Genomic DNA, 21,002 nt, shown 5'->3' on the forward strand with positions numbered 1-21,002 from the left:
CTACCATACTACCATACCTAAATCTAAACACTGGTGCACCTATAACCACTAAGAGTAATCTACCTGCCCATCTGAACAACTAAGAACCTGCCCGTCTAACTTTCATCTATCTACTTACCTAGATCATACTGCTTGTCCATTAAACTACTCAGGATAGACGCTGATCAACTACTTTTGTTCCACTAACATACAAACAAACCCAAACGTACCTTAAACCTAACCGACATATCTACTAACTTACCAACATCCTACCAGTCCCTAGTTGTAAGGGATACCAATATATTTACCAACTCCTGGAACCAACTAACAAAAAGATACTAAACTGCTATTTATCTATATACAGACTTGATCAATTAATAACTTACACATCTCTTATCTCCCTCCTTCTGCTGGTCTACTACTCACTTTGATACATGCCTACCTGCTATTAATTACCCATCCAGCAAACCAACTGAAATTGTAGCAACCATCCTACCAACAAATATTAAGCTTTTTTTTTTTTTTTTTTTTGAAAATGAAAAGTGGCATTTAAAATGGGATGGGTAGACTTTCATAAGCAATGTACCAAAATACATATACCTCCCTACCTAGTCCTCCATAAAAGGGTAAACGGAATTATGTCACTTTCGGGTCAAGAACATGCCGTTGCCAGCTTAGTTTAGGCTCCTATACTCACCTGCATTTGCTCAAGAGGAATCTCAAAGCTGAAAGACTCGTTGTAGTAAGGATTCAATGTATTTTTCTTGACTGTTGTCTTCTTCTTCTTCAACCTCTTCCCATTCTGCAGTAAGTTAATCTTCACATAGGGATCTGACAGACGAATAACAAGCAGTTATGTGAAATGCATGCCAGCGTAGGCTGTAATGTTGTGATGAATCAACAGATGGCACCGCGGTTGAATTGGAGGGTTCAATGTGCTGAATGGTCAAGTAATCCGGTCTGCATGTGACAGCTATGTTTATGATGCCTGAAAATGATACTCGACAAGAAATAATTTGGATAGTCCTTCGAGCACAACATAACGTCACCTTGTAGAATATTACTTGTGTAAAAGTCTGAGGCGACACCTTGAACTGTTTGCCAGCCCATGGCACACCGTTTGGGATACTTCGGGAGCGCGGGTTACCGAACTCACTGCTCGGTCCCTGTACAACCGATGTCAGAGTTTTGGTCCACATTTTCGGCAGTAAGTCGTATATCAGGCTAGGCCAGGCCAGGCTAGGCTAGGCTACACTGGCAAGGGTATAAGATTTCTGTCTCGCCCCTAAGTTTTCCATGTGGAGCATAGGGAATTGTGCAGTACTTCAGTACAGCTATGTAGCCAGCTTTCCACCTATTACAACTTTAATTGATAGATTAATGATAGAGGAAGTCCACCTGCGATGCCTCAAGCTTTAGTCGGTTCAGAAATGCTCAGAATGCATAACTAAAACCTAGTTTTAATCAAACTATGGTTGACAGTCGAGTGTAGAACATTTGAGTATAAATGTCATACATGTATGCATTACAAAACATTAACATTGAGAATATGAAGGAGGAACTTTTATGAAGGTGACTGTTCAGGAGGGGGAAACAATCCACACGTTTGTATTATACAGTGGTGTAAGGGCGACTCAAACCTTACAAACCTGAAAGACCCCCTACATCCATTTTCTTGAGGTTCTTGGCCTCCAGAATGCAGATAGTGAGTTTACCAGCAGTGGGTACATAACGAAGCGAGATGCAAATGTCTCCCAGCTTCTCTGGCTGTCAAAGTGTGAAAAAGGAGGGAATGTTAAATCAGGCTACTGTTACTGCAAAAGAGCATGAATCAATGATAAGTCCACATGCAAAAACAATGAATTTTCAATTCTGCAAAACAGAATATGCTAACCAAACCATTCACAGTGTTCTTTTTACAGAACTCTTGAGTTGTTGAAAAAAAAAAAAGAGGTCATTGACCTTTTTTTTTTAAACTGAGTGCCACTTCTCGTATTTATGTGACGGGCTACAAGTTTGAAGCACATTTCTGAAATCAAAGCGCTGTATAACGAACGAAGATCCAGAGCCAGGCAAAAACTTTAAGACGAATAAAGCTGCAGGCTAACACTTTTCTATCTGAATGCATTACCTCTTCTTGGTCCGCGCTGTCTAAATCTCGCCATTCCTCAATTGGCTTTGCCAAGTCCAGGGTGTTCATGGGTATTTTAATCTCCCCAATGACATCATGTTTCGAAAAGCGATCAAAGTCATAGACAGACATGACCAGGGTCTTTCCTCCCATCTCCTGGAATGGTATCTGGAAAACAAACATCAGCGTTGTAATTTAGCAATTTTTCACAAGGTCCAAATTGACAGCGTTCTTTCCCAAATGACGGTTGGTTGGAGGATTTTCAGAGTAGAACAACATTTGTTGTGACTTTGGTCTGGTCTTGACAAATGGCTGGCTTAACTCACAGCTTCAATGGAGCTGGTCTGACTTTGACAAGCTGTTTGAATTATTTGTGAAGAATTCATTGAGCTGTGTCAGCAGGCACCAAAGGTGACACTCGCCTTTAATTTGATTCTCACCCACATTCCTCTTGTCAGCCACCTTCAAAATGTCTGTAACCTTTAATTGCTGGTGGATGAAAGTATTGGGGCTAACCAGGCACTAAACCCTCAGACAAAGGTCAAGCAATCCAAAGTCAGATAAAACCTGGTCAAACTGACACAAAAATATTCTTTTAAATAGTAATGACCACAAAAAGGACTCTGTAGCTTACCTTGAAGATAAAAGTCTCATTGAAGACCGGGTTGAGCGTTTTCTTGTGAACCTTTGTGTCAAATTTCTTCTTCTTATCGGGTAGGACAAAGACCTTCACATAGGGGTCAGAGGTACCGCCACTGTCCATGGAGAGGAGATCTGCAGCTTGCAGGATTCCCACTGTCAGCTAGAGAATGAAAAACAGTTAAGAAAGAGGAGGCCAAAGGATCCCTCCTTTGGCCTGATATTTGATTTAATCCCTATGTGGTATTTTGTGCAATCCTTTGATCTTTATGTCAATGTCATTTCACATCAGTGGGAAAGCATTGAAAGAAGACTCAAATTCCACCCAGTTGGTGACGTCAAATTTCAACATGGCACGACCACTTAATCACAGTGCCAGGAATGTGCCATCCCTTGACTGAGATACTGCGACGATGAGGGAAGAAAGTTACCCAAAAAATGGTGAAAATACTGCACGAGGGTTAAGAGCTACACAAATACGATGATATGAATAAGAATTTGATATTGAACAGTGGTGGATGACTTGAATGATAGGGTTAGTGGTAATTCCAGCCCACAGGGTCCTTACTTTCTGCTAGTCTCTAAAATAAGTCAAAAGTATTAAAGGAACTTGACGTTCTTGCCTTGTTCTCCTGGAAGTCGTAATCAATGGAGTACTGCAGCTTTCCAAGCTTCTCTTTCTCCTTCACCTCCTCTTCTTTCTCATCCCCAGTCAGTCCGGGTTCAACATCATCTTCCTCGTCATCATCATCCTGTTGTTTCTGCAAGATAGGGGGGGGATGGACGTCGAGGAAATAGTCAGCAGATGCTTTTAGGTCCGAGGCTGTGCTGATCAACAACCCTTGGCCAGCACCATTTGGGTTAGTCGCAGCACCTACCTGTCACTTACTCCTGCACAAACAGGTGTTACTAGTGCAATTGTTCATCGATGACCACCGTTGCAACCTGACTTGATTTCACTATTTCTTGGGTGACACCATTTGCTGTGCGTAAGATTGTTTTTGTTTTCTTTTGTTTTTGTGTGTGCGTGTGTGTTTTTTTAATTTGCGTTTCCTCTCTAGTTCCTCAAATTGAGGCAAGGAAGTTGTCCTGACCTAGAAAACAGTATTAACTGACTTAATACAGGTGGAATATATGTATACACAATGGGGGGTTTATACACACACGTGAGGCGTATGCCCATACTGAAAATGAGTGTACGAACTTTTACTTGTATATGGTCTACCCGAGCATTTTTGAACAGGTGATGTGAAAAACAAAACAATGTTCCTGTTTCATGCTATTTACTATAGATTGTAGGCATAATGGCACTGCAGAGAAAATTGCGTTCACAGTCTTATTTGTTCCAAGCTGAGAGCCACTGAAGGACAGAGCAATGAGGTAAAGCCAAACAAATGAAGCGGTGATTCCGACCTCAATCTGATCTTGCAGGATGGTTGACAAAAGAAGTTGACTTTGAAGAAAGACGGGAAACCCTCACATATTCTTTTGTTAACCCTCCTCTTGTTTGTTATTCTAATTGTACTGGACAATGGGCACTGTTCTGGGCATTTACGTTGAACACGATGTATCGCATAAGCCATCGTGTGAAATTTCATCAGGGTTCCCGTAAGTATCAGAACATTTCAATTCAATGTGTTTTAATACAGGGACAAAAACAGCAAATCAAATTTCAAATTAAGGGCAAATTCGTTGAAACATGAACTTATTCTTTGCTGAATTATGCTACAGTGCCCCTTTGCTAAATACAGCATTTCATTTTGTTAGGTTCCATATGGACGCGCAATTTCATTAGTAATGCGATTGTAACGTAGACTTGTCACAATGAAGACAGATGATTTTACATCATTTTTCCTCTGCAGTTGCTGAATAAAATATGCTTGGAGATACCACTTCCAATGCAGTTCCAAAATTTAAAGAATCTGACATGGATGGCCCGGGATTCTGTTTCACTTGGTGCTTGACTAAAAAGTGTATTTCACGGGAGGTTTCGAGCTACTGGCATAAAAACTATGATAGTCTCCAAGGAGTCCAAGCATGAGTACATAGAGAAAAGTGATCAAAGGTGCAATAGCGTTCACTCGGCCAGCGGATTTGAGAAACATCAATTACTTGCACCTGCTGGTTAGGATCAGGTGGTTTCAAATTACATGCTTGTTTATCATGGAGCATTTGCAACTATTGCCCAATGCAAAAGAGCTTCAGTCATACTTCTTATTCTTCAAACTTGAGTGGTTTGCTCTTAATTTGTCCCTTCAGTTTGGATTCAAGTGGAGTATTGCTGACTTTTCTATTGCTGTCATCTTGAGAAAACACAGATGTCTTCGTGAATACCGGACGCTCCAGCTACTTTCTGGTCGGCTGAAAGAGGTGAGCTGGAACAGGGCGCATACACAGATAAAACACACACTCGCTCGGCTTCCAGCACACGCAAACACTTGTCTTGCTCGCATGCGGCCAATGGTGCATGCTTGATAAGTCACGCCTTCTTGTAAACTCACACGATTGTCCATACTTATTTGTGGCATTCTCTATTTTTATTGTGGGCAATGCGTTTCATTCAAACATGCCAGGCCACAAAATGCAGGGTTCGTTTCTTTCTAATGGCCGATGTAAATGTGAAGGCTTTCTTGTAGCTTGAGCATGGACGGTTTTGAAAGGGCACATTTTTGTCAGGATCAAAAATGTCTGAACCGCTTTGAGAATCTTTACTTGTCCCCAAACTCCTGGAGAGTGGGCCTCTGGTATTAGGACATGGTACTGTATGTCTGGATGCATGCCCTTTGCTCATCATGGGATGATTATCGCAACGTTTCACCCGGAAAAGCAGTGGGGCAACTAGCCTAATGTCGGGATGGGCTGAATTCAGGATTGTGAGGAAAGCAAACATTCAGGCACACCATCTCGATCTCATCTGTCACCTTGTGTGTCAGCAGCATGGGTCATCCAGGAAAGTTACTCTCAAGTCAAGTTGTGGCCATTCAATGTTACCTACTGCAAGGGCGTACGCTGGGCTTTGCCGAGAGATACAAAACAAACAAGTCTCTGGTCTGCCGTGGAACTCTGAGCATGTTTGCACTAGTGGGGCGCCAGTGAGTAAATTTCAGACCTCAGGAGGAATTAGTCGCGAGCCACCGATAATCTTGTTTGATTTGTGTTGCACTATAAAGCCCCATGAGGGTGGAAACAAGCCCAAAGTTCACTGGTGGGTTGCATTTGTATGACATTATCCAGCTAAGCCCTTGCACATGCATGTTAGTGATCACTAGTGAATTGCTGAGTGCACTAGTCATTCAAAAGGCTCAATCAAAGGAGGGTTTCATAGTCACTTCAATCCATTTGCATGAAATCATGTCTTTGTTGGGGGGGGGGGGGGGTCACACATCAGAAGAGAATCATCTCGGTATCAAGACATAGCAATTGGTGCGGCATGTCAGTTCAGTGGATTTTGCGAAGCAGCTTAATTTGCTCCCAAAGATTCCTCAAGCACCGGCGGCCCCTAAGCTTGCAAAGAACTAAGAAAGCCATCGCACTCATTGACATCATCACTGCAATCCATCCCTTGAAGCCCAGCCCGTCCCACACAGGTCCCACCCGCCGCACTTGTCTGCGCTTACTCAGAGCGGCCAGAGTGGGGCGCCGCGTGCTATCAGACCTACCGTAGTCAGAGAAGTCCACCACAGTCAAGATACACGGAGCACATATGAGACACAAAGCAGGAAGGAGGAGAGCAGAGACAAAGGAAGAGATTGAACTCACAGCAGACACCAAAGAACGGTAATCACAGAAAATTCAGTCAGCTAAACTGTAGGGAGTGAGGAAAATGACAGATAGGCCAACCTCCTCATTAGCACAATCATATCTTGTGCAGCAGGTCCATTGTGCCTTAAAATAACATGACTTTTAGATGCATTGTTACACAACTGAGCGTGTGGTCAAATTATCGCTGAGGCATGGAAAAACAAATAACTATAAGACCTGCACAAGAGCAATTGTCCTAACTGCTATTTTTATAATCACTCTTGAAACATTGTGAAAACAGTGTTGAGGCTGAGCTGAAGAGATAGGACTTGTCATTTTCCACTCAAATCTCAAAGCACAAGTAAGAGAAAGAGAGAGAGAAAGAGCGAGATCAACAATGATATATATGACAAATCACATAACAAAATAATAAAGAAAAGAATATAAAACACATAAACATGGTTGGTAAGTGTGCTTGTTTCATCTGCGAATACACTGACCTGCTTGCAAAACCAATGAGTCTGTGCTCATCGTTTACTGTGTACTGGAGTTCAAAAAGTGGTAAGAAACATGTGACGAGTGGCCATGGAGCCATTTTTGCATCAGTAGCAGCATTGAAGAGCATTATTAAGAAATAAGACCATTTTTAGTTTGCTCAGAGTCAAAACTAAGAATGTCTCCACCTAGGGATGGCAATCAAGAAATACATTCAACATTGCAATCCCACTTATGACTCAACTTTTCTGAGTACCAACCGGTACCCAACCTTTTGAAAACCAAGCACTTCTTCATGGGCACTGAGAAAAACGAGATACGCTACTAATTTGTTATGCACTTCTGAAAATACACATTTACTCAAACTACCAATAAGTTTTATTCCTAATTGTAATTACCAACATTTTATTTATCTATTATCAATAATTATTGAGCAAAGAAATAGAAAAAGGATAAATACCATCAGCAATACGTTTTTTCTAAAACATGTTTACATTTCCAATGATCACGTGATTACAACACACATTTCTACAACACTACTATGAAATAAAGATGTCCCGTCGCTATTTTTAGAACAGCCCTGCGTGTTTCTCTGATCCTTGGGGGCTACCAAGTGCATGTGGGCACCAAGTTGGTGAACCCTGTGTTAAACCCAATTGTCTACAATTGAGGAAACAACAAAAAGGCTGTTTTCACAAATCTTTATTTGATCAACTGAAATCTATTATTTGATAAGTCCGTTCGCCTGCCCATCCGTCCGTCCGTCCGTCCGTCCATCCATCCATCCATCCATCCATCCATCCATCCATCCATCCATCCATCCAAGAAGAAGTGTTTCCCCATATTTTAGCTGGCTAGTTACATTTTCATAATATTGCTGGCTAGTCATATTTCATATATTTTCATATATTTTCATAAGGCCAATGATGGCCTTCACTGACTGATTCCTGATTAAATGTATCAACACCTATGTTGTTTCTTTGCTGTAGCCTCAGCTACCAGGGTACTTTTTCAAGTCGGTGGAGGTGTTTGCTTTTAGGCCATATTGTTACACATGCTCGCCTGCTGGACTGGTTATCAGGGCAGCACTATACAAAGGGAGTAGGCAAAGATGGACGCTGGACCGTAAAATCTCTCCTTCATTAGCTTAGCGCTAAGTTATCTATTATAATGGATGGGACTTGGAGGGATTTCAATGTTGTTTAAGCAAAAAAAAAAAAAAACACCCGGGTAATGCCGTTTCCTTTACTTGACATGACTACATTAGAGCAGTGGCCCGTTTTGGTACACTATGACTGTTTCCGAAAAGTGAATCTGACTGCTTGATAAAGTGCTTTAGACAATATATTATGATCAAAATGGATTTTTCTTTGTTGGACTATGACGTAATCAGCAAAACCTGATTCAAATTAATTCAGCAAATAGCGATTGCAGATTTAGGATATCAGACCTGGCCTTTATGCTGATGCGTTACAACTTCATAGCTCATGAAGTAAAAGATGACTTTGGAATTGTTAAATTGATATCCTGTAATGGAAACAAAAGCAGGTTTTGAATCTTGTTAATTCGTGCTTTTGGCCACATTTTTGACACATTTTGAAAACTATGCACTAGGGTCAATAGAATAATGTCTTTGCATCGAAGATTGAGATTGAAAGAAAATGTAATTTATCGACCAAGTTTAATGAAAAATGGTAAACAATGATAGTGAAAGGCTTACTGAGCACTTAAAAATGGGTAAAGTTCCTCAAACTCTCCCACAGTGGCACATACCTCTCCTCCTTTGAGGTTCTTCATGCCCATGTCACCCTTCCCCTTCTTGCCCTTCTTGTTCTTCTTCTTTTTGCAACAGCATTTCTTGACGATGCAGAAGCAGCACGTTAGAATAAGTAAAGCAGCAACCACAGCAATGGCAATGATGGCCCAGGATGGCACTGAGGATGGTAAACAAATCCACGTGTAGGTGAAACGTTCTCAGTCTAAAAGAAACAAATACTTTGACATTTGACCAACCACTCATTTAACCTGGTTCATGTCATGCTCTGGGCCAAATATATTTAGTTAAGGGTGCCATGCTAGTGATTAGATTGGGCGAAAATTAGATTTCTGTGCCATTACGGGGGGCAGTCACTGATCAATACTGAATAAAGTCGTTATGAGGCAAGCCAATGCCTGCAGCAAAAGCAGAAAATCCAATTCCAAAATGTCTGCTTCGTCATCTCGAGTTGATTGGAAGTCGGTTGGGAACTCACGTGGGATCTTATCAATTTCATTCAGAAACTTGTTTTTGATCTCATCAAAGGCATCGTTCTTGCTGACGGGCTCGGTGGAATTGTCCGCGGAGACGAGTGCGACAGGGGCAGGAGTCACAGTCAAGGCACTGGCCCCTGTTGGCTTGGCAGCGACCATGGGCGTTGTGTGCTCCTTGAACAAATTCCACTTAGTCATTTAGGCTGCACACAGTCCCTGAAAAACAGAGCAGGATGACAGTCATTAGCCCTGTTGTCTGCAGAGCTTTGTGTTAAGCATGCACAGGCATTCATCCGCCCCTTGACCAAAAGACTCCATCAGAAAACAATCAGATTTTGGGCTCTGTCCTACGAATGTGTGTGTGTGTGTGTGTATTTATATATATATATATATATATATATATATATATATATATATATATATATATATATATATATATATATATATATATATATATATATATTCAAATTTTGTTTTAAAACAGATTTCATTAGGTAATGTTCAACCACAGGTCGTCCACCTCGAAGAGTAATAAAAACCCTTCCCGATGGAAGTTGCCTCAATTAATTTGTAAAAGGGTTGAGGTCATTGCAGGTGTATTAATGAATAAAATGAAAAATTGAGAAGTTTCACAAACGCATAATGAAGCCATTTATGTTCCCTCAACCCCTTTGGCACTACACCAATCCATTCATTTTTGCCAACAGGAGCATCATATTCTGTACAGTTATTGACTATGGCAGCCTGTGCAACGGTCTGACACTGCACTGGTTCCAACATATTTCACACGGCAGTGAGGTCAGTGGGCAATGATTTGAGTTCACTTGGCAACAATATTTATGAGAAATAACCATCAATCCTCAGTTCCACGTCACGTTCGCTTTGTTTGCTTGTCACCTAATGCTCAGGCCAATTGTGCCTGACCATGAAAGGTGTGAGGAGAAACAAAAGAAACATCCGCACACCATTCTGCCGTCGCGTTTCCACGCGCCAAACAAATGTTCAATCAGAGCTCTTATCGGTTCCAGAAATCACAGTGCGACAAGTGCAGCTGGAAGCAGCCTGCCGACAAACTGATGACTGATTGGCCCAGAGCGTAGATGACAAGAACAACAAGCGTGAACTCATGTTGATTCTATTAAGGTCATGGCGATATGGTGCAAAAGGCAACATTTTACCAATTCTTATATGCCAATCCGCAAGTTAGTGGTGGAGTTCCAGCTGCCGTCTATTACCGCAGATGAATTATTCAACTTGAGACTGACCATGAGATGGAAAATCCCATGCCACTCGCAGCTACCCCAATATCTTCAAAACCACGTGTCCTGCTGTTATCACAGTGCCGCTGACATAACTGAGAAATGTATTAACTATATCAGTCAATGTATTTCTGCTCGTTCAGAATGCAGCCAAACCATACTAAGTGTATGAATATTTACGGATATTTGTTCAAGCATGAATCTCCGTTGCTCCGACTGTGACAGCAAAGATGGAGAAGACACAGACTTGTGTTTTATGACTGACACGAGAGAGAGCTTTTGGCAAATTCTACAATTTAATTAGCTTTTCTTTAATGAGCCAAATCCTGAGCTAAGAGATGCACTCACTAGCACATCTTTGGGTCAAATGTTAATGTTCACATGTTAACATTGGCTAATTAGGCTCAAACATAAAGTACAGCAAAGGTTCTCCAAATAGATTGCGCAAATGTTCCGCCACTTCAATCGTAAACCAAAAAAAATAACCAAAACAATCGTAATCAGTACGGTAGACGTTAATTACAATTTGACAGAACAGAAAACGAGGTCCTTAACAATCAATCCATTAAATGTGACATTTTATGAAAACCGAAAATGGTAAACTAATGATGACGCTGGAGGAAATGTCAGAGGATCTCTGGAGTGCTTATGATGGATCTTTTGGGCCCCTTGAACATTTGTATAAAATCTCCTAGCAATCCATCAAAGTATTGCTGAGACATTGCAGTCTGTGGAAGAGGCGGATGGACAATGAGAGGCAGTGCTTTGAGCTAATTCATATTTGAAAAAAGAAAAGTAAGGACAGCAAAGGATTTACAAATTGTGAGTTAAATGCATTGAACATGAAAAATTGGAGAATTGAACCAACCCCTATCAAGAAGACTTTGTGTTACACTTGGGTCATTCCGCGTCATTTCATCTGGCTTCTCAAAATCTTCCCCCTGACCATACATTTCTCCGAGAACAAAAAAAAAAAATCTTGTGCCGAGATACATTTTTTTGTAGGAAAAATCTAAAAAGATTAGTTCTCTTTTGTTAACGGCTTTTTACATGAAAAATCATTGAGTGAAGGGTAGTTGAGACACGTTGTCATCTTTCTCTGAAAAGCCATTTGTTTCTAGCAATATCTAAAAAAAACTGTCTCTCGCATAGCTCTCAGATTTTCTACAACACGGGATAACAAACTCACTTTAGCTCGAGAGCCAAATGACGGAAAATCTATTCCCTCGTGCGCCAGACTTGTAAAATCATGGTATTTAACTCAGAACTCTGCTAAGTGCGCCAGCCTGGCCCCAATTCCCCACTTCACCCAATTACCTTGGTTAAAGCTTCTTGCGGACTGGATTTGCCCCACAGGCCATATGTTTGATAACTCTGCTCATATGTGTGCCTCCAGACATGAACCGTCAGTGGTGTTGCTGAGGTATAACCTAGTTTGGTAGGTACTTCAACTCTTGGCTTGTCCAAATGAAATAGCAAATTTGAAGAGTGGATGAGCTCCCAGTTTTGCAGATAAAAGACTTCTATCACTTCTCTATCGCTGGTGTCAGCCTAAGCATTCCCCAAAATACGTTTTTTCTTTTTGGATGATTAGTATTCTCTCTGCAGTTTCAACTGTAGACAGAAGTCTTGAAAGACAGTATGTAAGTGAGTGTCAACTCGGAGTATACTTTAATTAGAAAATATGTTTGTTTATTTATTTATTTCAGTTTATTAGTCATTTAGACTGACAAACAGAGCTTCAGCTTTAGGAAAAAAGGTTTTGGGAGTCTTTTTCAATTCCCCAGTTGTGATGTTGACGACTTGTAGAAAAGATTGGACATTCAGTCCCCAAAACAGCCACTAAAACCTCACAAATTATTTTTTTAATGACTGTCAATATATTGCAAACCACCCTCCTGTTTTTTTTTTTTTTTTTTTTAGTACGGTTTTAACAAAAATTTTACCTTTCAAAATAAGTATAATTGAACCTGACGCTGTAACCATGGTAACCTTTTGAAGCATGGGTGTGAAGTTGGACAAAGATTTTTTTTACTTCCAATTTTGAGTGTCAGCATCTGTAAAACTAATCATCCAAGATAAAGAGTATTTTGAAGAATGTTGAAGATGACAAAGATAGAGGCAGAAATGATAGAAGTCTTACCTGCAAAACTGGGGGCCCAGCCACTCTTCATCGTGCCTATTTAATTTCAACCAGTCAAATTTTAGTACACCATAAGGTCCCTATCATGCAAGGTTATCCCTGGTCTACACGCTTGACATTCCATAACTGGAGGCTATTACGCTAGTAACAGATATACACTGTGGACCAGGTCTATCAAATATATGGCCTATGGGCCAAATCCCGCCCACAAAGCGCATTAATCTGGGCCCGAAGATTATTGGTGAAGTGCCCCTAGCAGAAATCTACATAGAATTGAGACTAATTGTTTTATAGTCTATAGCACTAGGGAATAGTGGTGAGACTGTTTTCCAAATATTTTTAAAACTACGTTTTGAGAGTATAGTGTCAAAAACCGTGTAAACTGCCCTCCATTCAATCACTTTTCATGAGAACAATGATGACAACAGAGAACTAACATGTGGTATGTTGCCTACAAACAAGTGTGTCTTCTCACCAGAATTTATACAGGGCATTCTGAGATGGTCAGGTGGAATGCGTCTGATGACTTAACTCAGAATAAGCCATTAACTGAAATGTACCTTTGCAAAGCTCTGAACAGATCAGACTGTATCACTTCGAAAAATGTTCCAGCAACACAAAATTACATAAGCATATTATATAAAACATGAATATTTATTTATTTCTGCATTTTGAACTTCATCTTCATCTTTGTCAATACAGTAGTCTTTCATAATCTGTGAGTCAAATGGCTGTTACCATGGTGAAAGTTCATTTGAATTATCCTATGACTTTAAAGGACTCCTACCGTTCACTGATTACTTTGAATAGTAATAGTAATAGTAACTTTGAAGAGTAATAATGGTATAAACAATGTTGAATTGAGCAGCTACTATTTTACATGTACTGCACATAATGGTAAATCACTGCCTCCGTGCCCGGGCCTGTTAATGAAAACCCCTCTCATTTTTTTTTCTTTTTTTTCTCAAAGTGTATTGTTAAAATATAGTATACAAATAAGAGCTTCGATTCATTTTTCCTTCAGTGTTAAACTGAAGATAAACAGATATCTGAATACTGTAATTATTTTATTTAGATAATTGCTTAATGCCTAAAGGGACAGTGTGTGAGATTTTGACCATTTTTCATTAAAAAGGAATACATTAATTGATTGTAAATTTCCCCAAAATGCTAATTAATGTGTTCTTAAGGACCACCAGTATGTTTTAAATATAATCATAGGTCTAGTTATCATTACATTATTTTACACGGGGGGGGGGTTGCACTTCTCCGGAGGCGGCCATGTTTGTTAAAGTTACGGACAATGGTAAATGTAGCACCTGCAGCACCTCCTGCTGTCCATAATGACAAACTGTCTAAATCTTACACACTATCCTTTTAAAACTATTGAATTGTTTTCCCCCTTTCTGTGTGTTTGCATTGTAATTGATAGTTTCGCGATTGTACACCATAGCTTGTGCTGTTAATGACTATTGACGGACATTGCAGGGAAGGTGGGACTTTAAATCAGTGAGGGGTAGGTTTGGATTTGGACTGACATGCTGCTTTACACGAGAGGAAGCGAGAAGAACGCCCACTAGCATTTCACCGCCAAGACAAACGAGAACTTTGTATTGCAACTCTATCAGGATTGCAACGGTTATTGCAACACACTCAAGTCTTAAAGTTAATTGCAATGCACTCAAGCTAAAACAGGCCTGCAAAAAACTTAAGTTCCCTCCCGCTTTGTGAGCACAGAAGCTGTGAGGACTGTAGTTGCGTGTATGCGTGTGTCTGTTCATTTCGAAAATGACAACAAGAAAACAAAACATTTGTTACTTTAACCACTTGTTCCCAAGATGTTCTGTATGTTTGTCTAGTGTTACATGGTTATAAGTTACTGAGTTTGGGTGAGGGTAGAGAAGGCAGCTAAAAGAGTATTTTACACAACTTTCCATTCCATACATCCACATTTCTTTATTATTTTCTTGTTGGTGCCAAGCTTTGCTTTCGATGTAATTTTTATTTAATACGGCCACATTTCTGCCTAAATTTCACATTGTCTTGGGTCTAATTTTTGTTAAATATCCTCATCACCTTGATTGGAAATATCTGCAAACTGAGGGGCACCTGTGAGGTCCTGGGACGTTAAACCGGAGCCAATCACCCACCTTCTCCGGGTAAGTTCTACACAGAGTGGTAGCAAGCGTGCTACACTCGTGCATTGTTTTGTAATATAAATACCGGTAAATATCTTAGGGGTTCATTCTCTGTCAGTACAGTGCAGAGTACATTTATGTGGTACCTACTATATTGTTAAAAACTACCACAACTGTATGACTAGTCTAGATACCTGCCTCACCTCTGAAAGTCCACCAAGCCTGAAAAGACAAGGACTGAACTGAAGAGGGGAGAAAAAAAACAGAACTGCATTTTCGCTATAATTCTATGTCAAGAGTCCAATTTGCCAAAATGAGTACCATCTATAGCTCGGACATCTGGAGAGACTAAGGGTCAAGCACTTCATCTCCACATTGAGGGTAACTAGCTGAGGTGGCTGGGTCATCTAGTTAGGATGGATCGGATGTGAAGTGCTCGGGGCATATTCAATCAGGGGGAAGCTTCGGGGACAGTCCAGGACACGCTGGAGAAGCTATGTCTCTTGGTTGGCCAGGGAACATCTAGGGATCTCCCCAGATGAGCTTGACGAAATGGCTGGGGAGAGAGAAGTGTGGGCTTCTCTCCTAAAGATTTTTTCCCTGTGACCTGACTTCGGATAAGCGGCAGTCGATGGAAGGATGTACTGTACATGTAAATGTACATGTAAATTTATGTAAAATACATCAAATATTTGAGGTGAAATTAACACAGCTAACTAACAACAGTCAGGTGTGGTTGTCATGTCATGTGAAACTTGCCATACCACAACAAGATGCCAACCATATTCGTAAATAGACCACATATCAGGATGTACAATTCAATATCGATTTTAAAGGGACATGGTTTAATATTCAGACAGTAATTAATTAAAAAAAAAAAACACTCAAAATTTCAATGCGATGTAAATAAATATGTTCTATCTCATCAACATTTTTTATATATCACTGTAGTCTAGCAATCATGAATTTTAATATATGGGAAATACCACTCAGATACACCACTTAGATAGAGGGCATCATGTTTGTTTTGGCAATGGGAAAGCGAATTCAAAAATTCTCGCCAACGTAATTTAAATCACATTTTGGATGTCAGTTTGTGTCTTGTGCACAGCTGAGTGAGTTTCTGGTTTGTATGCCAATCGCAAATAAATACAGAAAAAAAAGGAACTAAAAGATTTGGAAGACAATCATATTCAAAGGGGAGGGCGTCCACTTCAAAGTTTAACAACGATGCACAACGTTCAGTTCAGTTAGGATAACTGGTTATTCTACGCAATTCGCCCACCAAACACAAAACACCAGCAAAGACATCGCGATACAACAAGAATTTACCTTACCCTGTGGCTTACTTGTATTTCGGACGCCCCGCTTCATGCATCGCGTTGTTAATCCTCATGTGCCTGGATCACATTCTATTTGACTGCTAAGAGTTGTGTTTGCGTTTAGAAAAAGTGTGAAAATTATTGGATTTTCGCTAAGATTTTCGATAAGAAGTCCATACTGTAAAGCACTTGTGTCATTCGTCACGTGTTGGTGCAGATGACTGTAGCTTCCTTGTTCATGTGCACAGAAGCCCAGGGCAACTAGCCGGTGTAATACATGTAATAAATGTAAAACCAATGGCAAAATGTATTTTCGTTTTCTCGCTCTCTCGCTTGCTTGGCGTATGCTTCCAAAGTATGCACGCTGTCGTGCATGTGCTGCGTTCACGAAACACCAGTAAACGACAATTCATGATTCTAAACAATGCAGCGTTAAGAAAAAAAAAAAGTGTCATTTATATATCATCATTTATATATCATCACCATCATTTATATATAAAAGATAAAAGAAACAAGTCATGTTTAATGACATCAGATTATTGGAATTATAACGCCTGCGTGTTATTTGACATTCTACTTTTTTTGTTCTCAAATGCCATTACACTGTTTTGTGTGACCAGAAATTGACGTTTTTAGTAAACAAAAGGCTCAATATCATAGATACAGCCTGATGCAGAGCAGTCATTCTTACGCGCAAGTAAAATGCAGCATTTGCATAAAGTACGTGTACCACATCCTGAGGCAATAGCAAAACCTTCCATGCTGATAACACGGCTCTAATTGTAGCAGAGAAACTTTATGGTTATCCTATTAGCGTCCAGGTTGGATTCGCAAAGAGAAAACAACCCAAGGAGGGTAAACTTAAATCATGCAGCTGTTCTGTTACACAACAAGTACACCACACAGCAATTAATTAACTATTTGTCCTTTGTTTCCCCGGCCCTGATAACTTCCCTCGACACTGATGCACACAGCTGTCTGGAAGTGGCCAATCTGTGTATGTGAGTGAGTGCAGATTAATGAGCATGTCTGTGGGTTAAAAGCGATCTTGGATTTTCCACCCATAGTAAACCTCAGACCACTTTAATCCTCGCTTTCAAAATGGCTTCTGTCAACAAGGAAAATAACTGGTCATAGGACTCGTACGGCTGCAGCTGAGGGCAACATTCAGGAGCAGTGGGGCGGAAAATTAACTATTGAATATTAGGCTCCGCGAAAAGGTTGCCCCATTCAAAGGGAGACAACAGCAATTGCCGCTCGGCTGTCACAGGTCACCGGACGAGCAGGTCTTCAAAGATAAAGAGAAATCTGTGTAATGTGAACTCCCCGCACTGACGTGACTGCCATCTGTGGCATGACTTATTAGTGCTTGTAGTGCATGGGCCAAGGCCTTCATCTTAACTGCCCGTGCACCTATGTTTCATCCAGCTCTCACCACTTTCACTACTGCACATTGGTGCGGAGCAACTACAATTTACCGTTTGATTCATAAATTCATAAAGTGTTAAGCACATTATCGCAGATACTCAATGTGTAGGCTCTAATTTTGTTTTAGCACTTTTCATGCTGAGATAGGCTTTTATCCAAGTCTCCCTGAGCTATTTTGGGTTTGATGCTTCAAAAAGCTGTGGTTATCATTTAATGAGCGTTTCATGCACCGTATCCTAATGAATATATGCTCCACCATACATATTGGCTAGAGGACCACTGACTTCTCTGAGTTTCAATGTCAATTCAGAGGGTTTTACGCGCCGGGTACACACCAGTGAATACTGGTGCAGGCCTAAGCAGGTATACATTGTGTCTGCGTGTGTGTGTGTGTGTGTGTGTGTGTGTGTGTGTGTGTGTGCGTAATTATGGATTTAGATGAACCGAAATGAAAGGCTTGGCCGAATGCTTGGACGAAAATCAAAACACACTCAAAAAAAAAACAACGTTTTTTTTCGCACGTCGCTTTGCGCAGTCAATCGAATCCGTCTGGATAGGGATGCTACCCTCACCTTCATTCTGCTTGACTGGTAAGTATGCATTTGTGTTTGGGTTTAGAAATGATAAAGCACAACAACAAATGCTGAATATGTTGCTCTATTCCCTTGTTGGCATATTTGTCAAAGGTTTGTAGATTCAGCACTATTGCCCACTGAAAACAACGGCTATCTCTCTCTCTCTCTCTCTCTCTCTCTCTCTCTCTCTCTCTCCCTCTCTCTCTCTCTCTCACTTGCTCTCTATCTCTCTCTCTCGCTCTCTCTCTCTCTCTCTCTCTCCCCATCACACTCACCCTCTTTCTCTCCCTCTGACAAAATTGGTCACAGGTTTGCATAGTATAGCCTCTGAGACACTGTTGGGCACATGCTTCAAAAAGCCAGAGTGCATCCAGATTAACTGTTAGACAATACAAAGAAGGAGAAAATATAGTTGGGGAAGAAAAGGATGAAGCTAAACTCACTGTTTATGTGGGTACTTCATTGCGATTTTAAACTCTTTTCCCTTTTTTTTATTGCAGTGAAAAACTTTGTTAGACACATTGTAAAAGCAACTAATTGCTCAAAATCTGCCTTAATATCATCAGATAGTAGATGTAAAAGATTTACACCCCACTTCACATCTTTCACAATGATACAATCACTTCAGCAGAGCGAAGATGGTTACTTAGTTTCAATTATCGATAATTCACGGCAGTGGTCCTGAATTCTTGCGACAACATTGTAGTACTGGTACAGCACTCTTGCCGATATTGGTTCAGTACTCCCAGTCGCAATGGTTTTACTTTGCCAGATTCTAACTGGATTACAGGGAGATACTGATGGCTGCTTTGCTTGCTATTTACCTCCGAAGGTTGAGAAAATGTGACAATCATGGTCTGAGCAGCGTACATTCAAATAGAAGATGGCATCTGCAATCTCATGAGGACTGCTCCACTGCCTCTGTCATCAGCATTTGTCAAATCTTGAGACACTGCACATATTTAGACTACTTCAACATTGAAATGAGTAGCGTCATTTAAGCATTTCACACTTATCACATTTACTCTACCACAAAGATGCCTTAAACTTTCCATCCATCAACCCATTTTCTAGAGCCGCTTATACTCACTACATAGGGTCACAAGCTTGCTGGCGCCTCTCCCAGCTGACATTGGGCAGTAAGCGGAGGACACCTTGAACCTGTTGCCAGCCATTTGCAGGCCTTAAGCTTCCTTTCGATTCTGGTCCTTGAAAGAGCTGTATCGAGCAACACTTCAAAATAGTAACAACATGTCAAAGGTTCAATCCAAACAGATTTAATGGCATTAAATGGATGTTCTAACGGAGGCAGAATTAGTCAAGGTATTCTATTGTGGTGACAAACTTCTATCTCTTTGGTCAATTCAATCAGGATAGCCAAGAATTGACAAAAGCTCTAGCAAATTACCATATTTTCCACACGATAAGGCGCACCTAAAAGCCCTAATTGTTTTAAAAAGCTGATGGTGCACCTTATAATCAGGTGCGCCTTAGATATGGATCAATATTGAGATTGGGATTCGTACATGGGGGATGAAGTGATTAAGTAAGCTTTACCTGTTTCTTTTGTGTGCTTACAGTTGAATAGGGTTGGTCATATTGACATTGAGTTATTATGCTATTGAGAGTTTAGTTTTTATTTGAGTTATTATTGTTATTACTTTGAGTATTACTATATTGTGATTGAAAAAGTTTTAAAATATGTCATTAAATGAGGATGCGCCTTATAATCTGGTGCGCCTTATACGTGGAAAAGGTTTTAAACTATGTCATTAGTTGAGGGTGCGCCTTATAAAGCGGAAAATACGGTATTAAGAGCACATGGTGGCAAAAGGTTTTCTGGTTTTACACTAGAATACTGCAATGCGACAAATTAACACTTGAAATCCGGTAACGTTTTGCATTGAAGAGAAATGAAAACTGTTGGGCTGTTTGAGTGAGGGATTTACTTAGTTTTAGTTACATTTTATCATTCAGTGTTGAACACAGGTGTTCCCTGATATGTCATAAATGCATAGAGAAAGTCGTGATGCTCAAAAAAATATGAAATGATTTCACAATTTGATACTGAGAAGTATGCAATTTATTTGTAGATGAAAAACTGGCACATTGTAGGTACTGTTTTTATGACGACAAAGTCGATCAACGAATGGTTATACAATTATGAAACATTAATATGCCCAAATTACCAGATATTTTGGCAAACTTTGGCAAAAAATCTACAGTGCTCTTTATTCTCAGGTGCACCTCATGTATAGATGTTGAATCGAAGCTGAAAAAAGTTGTACTCATTTGTTGTACTGCGTTGCTTCCCCTAGCGTGCAGTAATTCACTTTGTAACCCACATAACCTGATGTGTCATATAAAACAGTGTGTCTCGTAGGCGGATGTTTCCCAAATGTTCATCAAGACTGCACTTCATAATCCGTTTGCAGTTCGTAAAATAGTCAATTAGTAATTTATTATGGAAATTCGCTCAATGTCATTGATAGTTTGCTGATACGGGATTTTTTTTTTTACAAAGCGACACGTATTCTGACATAATACAGTACTTTGTTTGTTCACCCTGCAACACAGTTGGCAGAGTTGCTTATGTAACAATTCGGGGTGAAAAATCTACTTGGGCATCACGCCCCCATACGTCCCTCAGGATATCAGATATACGTTCAAGTTGCAGGCTATGAGAAAGAAAAAAAAACCAACAACAACAACAATCCACAAGAAAAGATTGTGAGCATGATTCAGTGTGGCAGCTGTGTCAACATAATGCAATTAGTTCAGGAAAGCCTGCCGGTGCCAGCGCAGATCTGAGGGCAGCAGCCGAGATAAGGATGTCACAAAGGTGTCTTGCGTATCACCTCACTGGAGAGCGCTCGAGGAACGCCTCACCTCGTATATCTCC

At 40.4% G+C, this 21,002-nt stretch overlaps 1 protein-coding gene across 5 annotated transcripts in view; it reads right to left on the minus strand.

Annotated features, from left to right (window-relative positions):
• LOC148427798 (synaptotagmin-2-like) overlaps positions 1 to 21,002 on the minus strand; it is a 79,291-nt gene that overhangs the window by 4,880 nt on the left and 53,409 nt on the right. For 4 of the 5 annotated variants that reach the window (XM_088408362.1, XM_088408364.1, XM_088408361.1 and 1 more), the window contains 7 exons: positions 9,238 to 9,451; positions 8,759 to 8,919; positions 3,373 to 3,510; positions 2,745 to 2,912; positions 2,111 to 2,278; positions 1,629 to 1,746; positions 677 to 810 (listed from right to left, as the gene is read on the minus strand). In XM_088408362.1, coding sequence (XP_088264488.1) covers positions 677 to 810; positions 1,629 to 1,746; positions 2,111 to 2,278; positions 2,745 to 2,912; positions 3,373 to 3,510; positions 8,759 to 8,919; positions 9,238 to 9,433 — 1,083 coding nt within the window. In that variant the 5' untranslated portion in view covers positions 9,434 to 9,451. The remainder of the gene's footprint in view (positions 1 to 676; positions 811 to 1,628; positions 1,747 to 2,110; positions 2,279 to 2,744; positions 2,913 to 3,372; positions 3,511 to 8,758; positions 8,920 to 9,237; positions 9,452 to 21,002) is intronic. The other variant, XM_088408365.1, reaches the window with a different exon arrangement.

This window comes from Hippichthys cyanospilos, chromosome 2, assembly GCF_059441005.1.
Source record: "Hippichthys cyanospilos isolate Australia breed blue-spotted pipefish chromosome 2, RoL_Hcya_1.0, whole genome shotgun sequence".
Lineage (NCBI taxonomy): Eukaryota > Metazoa > Chordata > Actinopteri > Syngnathiformes > Syngnathidae > Hippichthys > Hippichthys cyanospilos.